Raw genomic sequence first — 13,885 nt, forward strand, 5'->3', positions numbered from 1 at the left:
GACAGTAGTAGCTATATCAGGTTTATATCTTGTGTCAACAAATAAGGAGACCAATTTATCGAATGTAATATTTCTATTAAAAAAATAGTACTTCACGTTACATTAAATTCCCTCCCTTCCTAAATATATGATATGTCAAATGATTCAAAAGAAGCATCCACAACTAATGGACGCTACCAACTCGTCTGTTTGAAGATTTCAGCTTTATCTATCCATTATTTAACTTCTTCTTAATTGTGTGTGTGTGTGTGTTTTTTTTGGGACATTTTTTCTATTTTTACTAAAATATTATAAACCCAAATTCCTTAAATGATAGAAAAATTCAAAAAGCTCTCTAGTATCATGTTGAGAAATCTCTTGATAAAATGTTGGGTATTAAGAAATCATAGAAGAGAGTATCGAGCAAAATATAAAAGATTTAAAGTTAAAAACCCTTATTAAATTAAAATTTTATAATCTCTAGGACTAATTTGAGGTTTTTTTTTTTTTTTGATCTCTCCCTCCTCATTATATGCATAAAGTATTACATGAGTTTTTATTTATAGATTGTGAATTTAAGATTTTAACTCCAACTAAAATAACAAATCATACTTTTAACTCACAAAGTTTAATTTAGTATTCTGAGAGAAACAAAGAATAAAATGCATTAGATCAAAACATGATCAGTATCATGCAAAATCTCATATGATCATTATTTTTTATTTTTTATGAAAATATAAAAAATATAAACCATAATTAGAAATAACAAATAATATACTAGTGATATTCATATATTATTATAAAAATGTAAAAATAATATATAAGATTTTTAAGCATTTAAAAATCTTCAAAAATAAATTTAAAATATATATAGATGATCATTATTTTTGTTTTAAAGTTTCTAAAATATTTTTATTGATTTTGCATGTAAAATATTTTTACATGTAAAATATTTTTATTGTCAAGCAACTTGTTTTTGCATGTAAAATTAAGCCTAATAGACACCAATGGAAGCATTCACTTGATTAAAGAAAGAGCAACACATAAAAACTAAATCAGCTTCAGCTACTATCTTGATGCATTTTTTCATGCGATAGCAAACAAGATGATGATGCTTAACCATCTTGCTAATATGGGGCTACATTTTAGGTTGAATTGCATTCCCAAACCATATAAGACAATTTAATTAATGATCATCTAAGTGAGATCAGGTCCCTTGGGTGTCAACTATGCCTAGATTGGGTTAAATTAGGAATAGTCTTACCTAATCTCACCAAATACAATTGTGCAAGTGTTAACTTTTAGATGTGCACCAATTTATCAATAAAAGGATTAGTACTTCTAGAACTTCATTTAAAGTGTAGCTTCCTAGTTTCACTCTTCTATTTCTCTATCTTATGAATGCAGCTGAGAGGATCATGAAAGCATCATCTGCAGTCCTAATGTCTGATACAGATGTCGAAAGTTTGGATTTAACAAGCACAACAATGTTGGATTTTCACTTGCAAATACAGGATATAACTTCACACATCCAAATATATAAAGACCAAACAAATGTTCATTGCAAGCATACATTCTTAGAGATACTATGCCCAAACAAATATATAAAGATGCATTTTGATAGACTAGCAGACTCAGAGATTGAACACAATTTGCTGCAAATCCTTATTATTAACTGTGCCGCTCGAGCCTAGTCAACCGAATTATCTATAGAGATTACTATCTGAAGCATAATCCATGTGCTTTCTGCTACTCATGCTTCTTATAACTAGCAACTAGCAGGCAGACAGGCTTTACTCTATCAACAATATATATCACCAAATCACTTTCAAATAAGACGTTGTTGTTTGTATCCTAGATATCATCGATCGTTACATATTTATATTTTCATATGATATGATAATATGCTTGAAACTCATATATCATATATAAATTTATGAATCATTATAAACAATAATGAAGGAGCTTGTTGGCAAGACCATCCTTCTCTTCTTCTCGGCTCGCCGGTTCGGTACATGCCGTAGATTTCTTCCTCATATGATCGAGGAATATCACAAGATCAAGCGCATGGGCAGTGCTTTCGAGGTGGTTAACATCTCCATGGACAAGGATCAGGATTCCTTTGAGGAGTTCTTCTCCGGCATGCCTTGGTTGGCGCTACCGTTCGGTGATGAGAGGAAGAAATCTTTGAAACGCACTTTCGGAGTCGGTGTCCTCCTCCCCTCCCTGGTTGCCATTAGTCCTACAGGTCGAACTAGCACAAGGAACGCCACGCATTCGTTGGCGACACATGGAGCGGATACCTACACGTTCAGCGAGGAAAGGATCAAGGAGTTGGACCAGAAGATAGACGAGACGGCAAAGGATGGTCCGAGAAGAGGAAGCATGAGCTCCACATGAATGAGAAGTTGGAGCGGAGCCAAGTGAACACTTGCACAATTGTATTTGGTGGGATTAGTGTACTTCAAATCATATCCTAATGTTTCTCTAAGCATTGAGCTTATTGTAATTACCAATAGAAAAGAACAAAATATTGAGTCCAATCGTCTCGAGGAGACTATTTCAAATCTCTATATGAATGCATGATGAATAACAGCACTCACCCTTCCTCAAAAGTCAACTTTGTAAAAGGGCTGAAAGATGGAGAGAGATGCGAGAGAGATGGGGGTAGAACAGCAGCTGTTTTCGTCTCTCTTGCTTGTTCGCTAACTAGGTTGTACATGTCTCATGGTCAAAGCACACTTCCTTTGACCTTCCTCTTTTCGTTAAAGATCGACTCGTACGTAAAGCTGGGGAATAATACTCCATGGATAAAGAGTGCTATCTTCCCACGGTTCGGGATCAACTGTTAGGTCAGGTTCCAGGGGAGGCATTGATTGCTTGCTCGTATTGCTTACGGTACCCTCTTTCGGCAGATGGATAAGATGTGGGTGGCCCTGGAAAAAGTGGTTCTGCTGCCGTTCTTCGCCGATGAGAGAGGAATGAGAACTTCTCTCGCATGCCGGGAATCAGATGAATTGTGGTGGTCGATAGATAGTTAGTTGTATGTAATGTTGAGTGGAAAGAGATTCGGATGAAAGAGGTACGACGGCCCCGGTTCGGAACTAAAGGTTGAGCGCGAGATCAAGTCAAAGCTGGCGAGACCCAACGCATTAGTTCCCCTCTACCCAACTTGCCAATAATCAAGTTGTAGCTATAGTTATCCTTCTCATTTCTGAGCGCGAGATCAAGTCAAAGCTGGCGAGACCCAACGCATTAGTTCCCCTCTACCCAACTTGCCAATAATCAAGTTGTAGCTATAGTTATCCTACTTATTTCTGAGCGTGAGATCAAGTCAAAGCTGGCGAGACCCAACGCATTAGTTCCCCTCTACCCAACTTGCCAATAATCAAGTTGTAGCTATAGTTATCTTACTCATATCTGAGCGCGAGATCAAGTCAAAGCTGGCGAGACCCAACGCATTAGTTCCCCTCTACCCAACTTGCCAATAATCAAGTTGTAGCTATAGTTATCCTACTCATTTCTGAGCGCGAGATCAAGTCAAAGCTGGCGAGACCCAACGCATTAGTTCCCCTCTACCCAACTTGCCAATAATCAAGTTGTAGCTATAGTTATCCTACTCATTTCTGAGCGCGAGATCAAGTCAAAGCTGGCGTGACCCAACGCATTAGTTCCCCTCTACCCAAGTATCCAGTTGAGTATCAAGTCAAGTAGAAGGTATCTCGTTAAGTGGAAAGTATAGTAGATGCTCAAGAAGTAGAAAATAGAAGGTTTCGTATCTAAAGCCGTAGAAAGTTGCAAGTCCATGAAATTCAGTCTCAAGCAGTAGAAAGAAAGGTTGAAAGAAAGGATTGAAGACTCACCCCTAATACACTTAGGCGAAAGAACACGCAGGCAAGTGGAACTCGCACCCCATCCTATAAGTGTTAGAGCACCCATAGTCAGCTTATGCACCGGCGACAAGAAGTTTGCTTGTCTATTCCCGCTGCTTGCTCTTTCGCACCCCGACTCCTTGAAGAGAGAATATCGCTATCCTTGAAGATTCTATCGCTATCCTTTAATATAGATAGAATGGTGTAGTAAAACACTGGTTACTGCTGGCTCAACGCACAACGGCAAATAGACTAGTAGTGACTCTAGCGTGCACAATAGAATATAGAATCCGGTAAACAATAAGCTTCTTGGAATTTATGAATTGAGTAGAGGCTGCGTTTCTTTCAACGTTACACTTTCTACCTTGACTTGCAACCCTAGCATTCGATCTACCACATCTTTCTGCCCTAGCTTTCGATCTACCACATGTTGCATAGCTTGTTGAGCTCGAGCATCAAAGTTCTAGTGCCGTTTGCTTGTTCAATAAACAATAAGTTGATTCTACCACAAATCTGGCTTTGCTGATACTTCTCAGTAATAGAGGCTATTTAAACTTACAACTGAATGAAATTTTTTGCAACAGTGAACATATTATAATATTAAAAAAATAATTCCACATCTAATGTGTGTGGTAAGGTTTGTGATTGTATTTATTTTAAGGTCTCGAGAATCAAGTCTTCCTCACTAAGGTTGCATTTGAAAGAAAAGAAGATATCTGACTTTTGTCTCCACAAAAACCAACACATTGTCAGGCAATTTAAGAAAATACACATCATGCGATTTTATCCATAGGTCATCATGTCATATGAGAAGAGTAAAGTCAACCATTTAGTTCTTCAGCACTCCGTAAACCAAATGAATAGTGCTTTATACATTCGATACTAACTATCGGGTTAAAGATGGGAACTTTGGGATCACCCGCAACTAATTCACTGCCATATGATGATTTGTCCAAATGTATACGCTACAACCTTCAAGAGGATATATTGCTATGTACAACACACTTCAAATCTACAGCAGGATAGAAGGATCACTTGGAACTTCAGTCTCACCCAGCATATCATCATTTTTATGTATGAGGAGCATCAGGTCTGATCGGCTTATTAAATTGCACCAGTATCATCGTCATGTTGTCCAATCCCTCTTCACTAATGGTGGATGGTGCCAGACACCGGTCCAACACTCTTTCACATACTGCAGACAGGCAGCTCTCCTGCAGTTAGCAACATAGGCACCAGAAAAAGTATTATGATAAATAAAACAAAATATACTTCTGGCAAATAAAACTGCTTTATTCCATTATGTATAAAGCCTAAGATACACTATTTGGCCAAAAAACAAAAGTCCATTTCATGAGCTCGGTTACTGAGACCATCAAGTGTTGAAGTTAGCCTCAATCAAGGTCACTGACGTTACAGCTTCGGATAATTGGTTTATGTTGGACATAAGGTTCCGAGAAAGATACTCTTAAAGTGATCAAAAAATAACATAGAATAAGGTCCTCACCGTTTTTATATGCTCAGTGATGAAATCCACCAGTTGCTGGTTTATCATGCAATCCCTGGTAAAAAGTATCAGAATAGACACCTATAAGTACACGAGTATTTCAAATGGACACATACTATGGCAAGCATGAGTTCTCAATCTGATTCTATTAGAATCTCTAAGCAAGGAGCACTCGACTATGTAGAAAAACACCTTACGGTTATAAATGTTATAAGCCACAATGAAACATAATTCTTGAACTGGTAGATGATGATGATAACGGCACAACAGGTAATAACCAAACATGAGAAATTTATTACAGTCCAATGAAGTACATAGACAAAATAATGCTGAATGTTCAAACACAAACACTTGACTGATACTATCCAATGAATCTTTTGCCGCTATTGAGCTCTAATTTAATATACATCAACTGTTCTATTTGTAAGAGAAGAGAATTCATAGGCACACAAATAGCTGAGAAATTTATTATGAATTATAAACATATAATTTAGTGTGAGTAGTTTGATACTTCGATGTGCTAGAAACATGAAAGACAATAATATTACTATCTTCTTTAAATTGTGGATGGACACTAGAGTATTGATAACATTATAACCGTGGCTTATGGTCTATCAACTATTTAAATGAAGGCATGTCAATGTTGCAATTGAAACACGATATATATGATTGTTGGAAATCTCATTATAAGAATAGTTATAGTAGATTTAGTTGTCTTGGATTTACAATTGCTAAAGAGGTGCTGAAAAGGCATACCAGACTCCATCACATGCTAAAATGAGAAATTCATCATCATCGCATAGCTCCACCTACAGCGAAGGCCAACAAATGACATACCGAGATTTATAATAGAACTCATGATAATATGGTGGATCATAGTTCAAATGGTTCTAAATTTAATCACTATTGGAAGCGGAACTGTGGTATACTCACAATGTTTATGTCTGGATTGCATGTCACAACTTGCTTCTCAGCAGGTAAAAACTTATTTTGCTTGAATTCCATGTCGCCTGCCATAAGTTTGCTTCTCAAGAGTAAAACATATGATAAGGCAGCCTACAAATTTTATTAAAAAACACTGAGGAAGTACCAATTGCTCTAGTGAGGTTTAAGCTTCCATTTATTCGTCCTGCTTGAATAAAACCACCTGCTTTTACGATCCTTTCCTTCTCCTCAACAAGATATGGTTTGTGGTCTGTTGACAAACTAATTGCCTATAGAGAACAAACAGAAGTAAGACTACACAATTGAGGCATATTTTTTGTCTATGATGTAATTTTGAAGCACATGAAAACACAAATCAGTAGAAAGAGATTCTCTTAGTGACAAACCCGACCCTTCCTCGAGAGTACACAACGAGAATCACCAGCATTTGCAACAATGAGTTGGTTGTTTCTGATGACTGCCACACAAGCTGTGCTTCCAGATGTCGGTCCAGAGAAATCAGAATGTGGTCCCTGACAAAGAGTTCTTTTGAGTCACAAGATTCCTAATGGATCCACTTAACTTGCAAATAGTACTTTACGCCTTTTCAAGATTCAGTCTAACAACTAGCACCGACAAGAACAAGATCTTGAGTATGAAACATGGACAAGGACAATGGACACAGAAAAAAAGGAACCAATATGACAAAACTTTAGAAACTAGGACAAGGTAATTAATACTAATGCATTTTCTACCACTCTAATTTATATTCAGCATGTATGTAATATTTAGAAAATTTATGGTGGGAACATATGAAAATTAGAAAAACAACAAACAATCACTTGCCAAATTCTTCTACCATTTTTGCCAGATATTGAGTATACATACCATAGTAAATTAGTAGTGCAAGATAACATACAAATTGCCTCAGTCTGTATAGAAGCCTTGTGTACATAAATATAAGCCTTCTAACAAAATTTAGGAATATAATGCAAAGATGATACACGATTTAAGTTCTGCACCTGCCAATAAGAATCAGTCTCCTTTTTCCTCTATTATGCATCATATACTCCTAACTTTGAATAATAATTTTTGTTCCATGAAACTCGAATTGAAGTGACATACCTGGTACACACCAAAAACTAGTACGTCTTAAGTTAACATAAGTATACGCATGTAGTATATTTTAAAGTATCACACTGTTCTGGTAATTACCCAACAAATCTGGGTTTGCAATACGGATAGACCTTTTTCTAAAATGTATGTTCTATGAAGCATTTCATTTCTACATCTTTACCATCACAATATTTTAGCTTTATAAAATCTCTGTCAAAACAAAATTCAGAAATTTCATGTGAAAAAAGTAAATGCATAATCTTGTGCTTCTCACTTATATTGGACATATAAAAGCAACCAACTTCCAAACAGGGAAATCTGATGAACAAGGACTCATCAGACACTTCAGACCAAGTGAATTATAGGCCAAAGGAACAACTTTAATGGACATGTTCAATTTTAGGAGAGGCCAAACCCAGACAAGTGACCTACAGCAATATCACAAACCACAGAAGTCAGTTTGAGGTGTGACATATCGTGGGAAAATTAGAGCTCAATTATCTCTCAATCTCTTTCTCTGTTCTTTCACTCCTTTGATCTCTCTTCCCAATGTACTGCCCCTCCTTTCTCAAAGTTTGTATTTCTATCTTCAACAACAGCACAACATTTTAAATTTTCATCCGAAAAACATGTTATACAATTCCTTGACAACCAAGACCCTAAACATTGTAAAACACTTTGTCAACTGCAGAGACAGCTCAAACAAATCAAACAACTACTGTTGAAAAGTTGGCTTCAGCCAAAATCTCCTAAAATACTTTCCCATCCTTTTATAGCTTCAACAGCTCATTTAGGTATTAAAAAAAAAATCTTGAAACTTTGGCTTCCCTGAGAACAATTCAACCATTATATAAAATACAACTAAGATGGATGACAAAGAAAAATGCTTTCACAGACTCCACAGCTGTACTTTTTTTGGATTCTTCATTCGTGCACATATATTACAGCACAAAAGGAACTTCAGACCCACATAATTAAAAGACAATCCTTCCAAAAACAAAACAAGCAAAGTATTCAAGATATGGCATCCCCAGCATATTAAATGAAACAATATAACATCTTGAACAAAGTTAAAGAAGATCATCAGAGTAATATATCACCTCCTCATATGCCCATTCATCTAAATGTTCACTGGAATAACCACCCCTTGGGGACCATATCAATCCTTCAATTAAACCTGTGAACTTGTCCATTTTGTCCCCCAGTACAGCTAATTCCCTCCATCCTCTCTGTCCTTTCATCATCTCATCCATTCTGAATCAAAACAAGAATCATATGTATGACATACCATATGTTCTCTTGTCACATTACATGCTTTATGACATACCATATGTGGCCTAAAACTGAATTTTTTATCTCAACTCAAAACTACAGATATTGGAAGACAATAGTAGCATCATATGTTACCTTAAAAATGCTTTTTGTACTGAAGCAGATAAATCACCACCCAACTGAGGCTCATACTTGAGAATTTGAGTGTGCAGGTATTTTGCACAGAATTTGGCTACTACTTTTCCTGAAACAACATATTACCTCAGTAAGAATTGGTTAATAGTTGCAATATTACTACATCTGAGATAAAAAAGACAAGGAAAACAAGTGGTGAAGCAGAGTCACTGTACAAATCAAATCTAGTATAGAAAATCATTTCTTGTAGTGAGGAAAATACAACAACACGCACCAAGTAACAGGACACTATGAGTCTGACAATCACAACCTTAACATAGAAGGAACTGTTTGTGTAGACAAATTATATTAGTTTTCAGGTCATCTAGGCTCTTGTATAGAGGATTCAATTATGTCAGAAAATGTCACCAGTGTCTCAAATGTAAAGAAAAGTGAAGCAATAATAGTGAATTGGATTACAGATGTGCATTTTCAGTCAAGTTTGAGCTCTCTAAAGTAAATATAAGCAATTATTCTGATAAAGTTGTAAGTAATAACAATTTAGTTTAGCCAATTTTCAATACAAGCATTACCATGATTACTAATCCTTGCAACTACAATTTATTGATTTATAGACCATATTTGTCAAGCATTTCTACTATAGCTATGTTAAATGCCCAAAATTAATTTTGCATGACATCGTGTTCCTTTCATTACTTTATGTATAGTCGTATAACAGCACAACCCACGTCAGCAATGAAGACCAATCTGACCGTGATTACTAATCCTTGCAACTACAATTTATTGATTTATAGACCATATTTGTCAAGCATTTCTACTATAGCTATGTTAAATGCCCAAAATTAATTTTGCATGACATCGTGTTCCTTTCATTACTTTATGTATAGTCGTATAACAGCACAACCCACGTCAGCAATGAAGACCAATCTGACCGATGTATCGTGTCTCAGGGGTCACTCACACCTCGCCAACTGCGCAGCTCCCACATCATCCGTAGAGTTATCATGGGTGACTTAGTCCCTTGTTTCTCTTGTCGCCACGTGGCGGATAAGCCTTGAGTGCTCGACAAGTTGAAAGTAGGAGAATATAAAGAATTCCGACGGCCGTCCGCACAAGTCAGCGGGAAGAGAGAAAAAATAATGTGGCGAATTTCCAAAAAATCTATTATTTTCATAATTCATTATAATTAAATCTATTATTTCCAAAAAACATTATAATTAAATCAGTTTAGACCATAAAAAAATCCTTATGCGCAATTCTCCCAATATAATATATTATATTATATAATAGTCTAATTTTTGTAAAACTTTGAAACTCGAATATCAATGCAAATTATCTATTTAAACAACAAAACTTATTCATCATATTTCCCTCCAAACCAAAGTAAATAACTGAGCAAGTTGTGTTTAGTGTTTAGTATGTACTCATAGTCAGGCAACTAAATTTGACAAAAAGTGTTTCTAAATAACATGTAGCAAAAAAGCCTCCAATAAGAGTTCATTTGTGTGTGCAATGGAAGGATGTTGTCTGTAGCAGCAGAGCATGTCACAACCTTTGTAGCACACGAAGCCTTTGCAATGAAAAAGAACCTAAGCCAACCTCCACATGTGAAGAGTTGCTTGAGTGTGACTCAGCCTAGCATGCATGGGAACCTTTATGGCAAGCCACACGTCACCACATGCCAACTAGTGCATCAATCGTAGGCTCCATTTGAGCAAATCGGACAATGTAAAAGACAACCTCGGAATCGACCACTAAAAGTTGTAAACATGTACATGATAAAGTTTTCAACACTAGACTAGATAACTATATCTTAATTGTCCTCCAAAACTTCTACCAAGAGAACAGCCATTATACTTTTACCCTTCACCTAAATTCTTAAAGATTTCCTGGAAGATCATCTTCAAGGTTAAGATATATCTAAATTAGGCTATGTCACAGTCAAATTGGGAGATTGCAAAAAGACGAGATCGACGAATACATTAGAATATTTTATGTAAATGCTTTCCCAGCCCTCCATCTCCATGTTATTAAAATTTTGAAGTTCTCTCCATGAAGGAGCCCAATTTGAGTATATCGACAATCATGTGCATAAGTTGCCATTTCAGTAATATGAGAATGGAAACTAGGTCACAGACCAAACTATAATTAGGAACACTATCTTGTATCAGACAAAACAAATGGCATTCATAAAGCTCATGAGTTGTAATGACTGTTACAGAACAATCATTTTGCTAATTCAAGACTCTTTATGCTTTCACTTGAATGTTTGTCCAGGCTTAAGATTATAGTTCTCTGGCAAGGTGTTATAAATGCCATACGTGAACTTCGCCTAAACCATGCCAGTTCAAGATCAAATCAGTCATCTAATGTGATACACAACGTGAGCCAACAATTTAATTATATAATAAGGCATCTCAAAAGTTTACAAGACTACTTTGACATTGATCATCAAACAAATGAATAAATGCACAGACCACCATCTTCAAGTCAGATTCTGAGCTTAATTTAAAGAAAATGCTGGATGCAAAACAAGTGACAAAGTGAATAAAAAAGACTCCAAAAAATCAAGAAGCATAATGTCACAAAGGATTTTATAATAAGGTTACCAGTGAAGACTCCAAAAAAATTCATTCAAACATAAAAAGTATGCAACCTTTCTGGAAAGTTGTACATTTAGATAATGACAATTAAAAGCACAACATGCTTTGTCAATTAACATTTACAAATTGAATGCAGTGGCTTACTTCTTTTTCTGACATTAATACCTTGAGAATCAATTTGATTCCACCTCGAATTAGGTACATGTTTATCATGCTAGTTCAGAAATTACATTGGGTTCATCATGCGGTGAGGGTGATCACCTTTGGTCAATAAAGTTTTACCTCTAATAAACCCAAACTGCCCAACTTACAGCCTTAATCTGTGCTTTATGGAATATTTCTCCTAACATGTCTAGACAACAAAGCTTTAATATGTTGTGAATCATGAGAAATATTTTCTGCACCATATAAAAACGACTCACTTGGTTCCTAAAGTTGTAGAGCATCTTACTAATTTAGGATACAATCAGTCTCAAATAAAAAATGTCAAAGATTGAGAATAGTATATAGAACACCAATGAGAAAATTCTCAAAATAATGGTTCCAACAAATTTCTCTAATTTTACAATTCACCTTCAAGGATTTAGCTACATCTTAAATTGCATCAAAACATAATCTGCTATTTTTTAACTATTAATACATACAAATAGACTAAGGATTTAATGATGTTGTAGCATTTGGGGTTAGTAGAAAAAAATTGTTAGAGCACAAAGCGTGTTGTACTACATCACAAACTAATAAATTTCATATTGTTGCTAAAATGCATTAAAAGGGAGGGGGGAAAAACACTCCAGAAAACTGAAATAAGCTGCACTTATTGTAACCTAAAGCATATCCAAAACGCCAAATTCACCAAGACTGACTACCAGTTTGGAACTAGGTTTCCAGGATCATCCCCAGATAAACTACTAATCCAGACACTAGACTAAATCCGTACCATGGATTAAGAAATGAAGCGGCTTTCCATCTACCGGAGCCTAGAGGCACTCAAGAAGGAACACATTCAGAAACCCTAGGCAAAAAACCAGTTCACAGCGAGCAATAAAGAAGCAAAAAAAAAAAAAAAGACGACGACGAGAATCACCTGTTGGCACCACTTGGCGAGCACATGGAGGCGGAGCATCCGCTGCTGAGTCTTGGCGATGAACTTGAGGAGGTCTATCTTCTTCTCGGAGTCGGATCGCTGGTCCTCCGGCGCCCGGGACCGCTCCACCAGCTCCTTGAGGGCGAGGTAGGAATCCTCCGCGGCTCGTCGCACAAGGGCGGAGAACTCCACCGTCTGCTGCCCCAGTTCCGCCGCCATCGCCCTCCGCTCCGGCGCCCAAAGTTTGGGGCGGAGGGGGGGGGGGGGCGCTAGGGTTTCGACGGCCCGGCTCGAATCCGGGCGCCGCGGGTGCAAAACGAAGGAAGGCGAGATCGAATTCGCAGCTCCAAGTTGGAGGGCGGAGGAACCGACCAAATACAGTGTGCAAAGACCGGAGAGAGAGAGAGACAGGCTATTTGGTACGTGCGGGTTTGGGTTTACGACAAATAGGAACGGGGGAAGTCGGTCCAAATGTGATCTATGTGGCCGCAACTTCATCATAAAAATCTTTTTCTTACATCTGATAATCTACTCGCAAATCATACCTGCTATACAATTGGAGGAAAACGATCGGTCCGCAAGAAGCTCAGTATAACCTCCAACAATAACGAGGGCAGACTTCTGTCTCAAATTAACCGGTGGGGAAATCCTTTCTTTTATTTTGCCCCCAGATAAATATTTCTTGTCTGCTACACGTCGCACTAAATGACTCACCCTCGCACCCATCTCTCTCATGCGCTCCACGTCTCATCTCTAGTTATATTCAGCCATGCGGGACTCTGGGTGCGTGAATTATTTTGACTCTGCCTGTTGACAAGACTAAATCACCCCTGAAACCTTGATGGGTGTTGGTGTAAACAACTTTTTTAGTCGTGGCCTTGGGGCCGACGCGACTTGTTCGGGGAGGTCCGAATGGCGGGGATCTTGTGTGGCGTCCCTTGAGGTCTCCCGGCGGGTGGTCGGGTCGGGATGTCGCGTCGGGTGGAGAGCTTTACCGCAGTGTCGGGAAGAGGCGACGTCATCTCGCACCTGCACATAGGTCGGGTCGGAAGCTCGGCTCGACCCCTCCGACGATCAAGTCAACGATGTGGAAAAGGTTTTGGAGGAAGAGATGCCTCCGAGTGCGTTGTGCTTGTCTTTTCTCCCCTTGTTCGTTTAGAACTCTGGGGTATTTATAGATGAGTTTGATGTTATCTGATGTGGCTGCTAGCAGGAGTAGGACCGTACCTCCGATGGCGTCTGACATCGCCACTGGGGTTGCGTGGAGAACCGAACTGCCGCAGGGTATGGGCGAGCTTCGGCCGACGTCCCCCTCTACCTTGGTCGAGCGCGCGGGGTCAGATGGTTCAGTCGTTGTTTGGGAGCGGGTGACACTGGCGCATATCAAGTCGGC

The 13,885-nt window shown here is 37.8% G+C and overlaps 1 protein-coding gene across 1 annotated transcript; it reads right to left on the reverse strand.

Moving 5' to 3' along the window:
* Positions 1-4,608: 4,608 nt before the first annotated feature.
* Positions 4,609-12,894, reverse strand: LOC135666452 (probable protein phosphatase 2C 11). The gene is made up of 9 exons (XM_065178022.1): positions 12,493-12,894; positions 8,806-8,914; positions 8,499-8,652; positions 6,690-6,815; positions 6,449-6,572; positions 6,292-6,368; positions 6,115-6,167; positions 5,359-5,413; positions 4,609-5,065 (listed from the first exon to the last, which is right to left on the reverse strand). The coding sequence occupies exons 3-9, from the start codon at positions 8,649-8,651 to the stop codon at positions 4,922-4,924; spliced, it is 732 nt and encodes a 243-aa protein (XP_065034094.1). The 5' UTR covers position 8,652; positions 8,806-8,914; positions 12,493-12,894; the 3' UTR covers positions 4,609-4,921.
* Between the last annotated feature and the right edge of the window lie 991 nt (positions 12,895-13,885).

The sequence above is a fragment of the Musa acuminata genome, unplaced genomic scaffold (assembly GCF_036884655.1).
Source record: "Musa acuminata AAA Group cultivar baxijiao unplaced genomic scaffold, Cavendish_Baxijiao_AAA HiC_scaffold_1104, whole genome shotgun sequence".
NCBI lineage: Eukaryota > Viridiplantae > Streptophyta > Magnoliopsida > Zingiberales > Musaceae > Musa > Musa acuminata.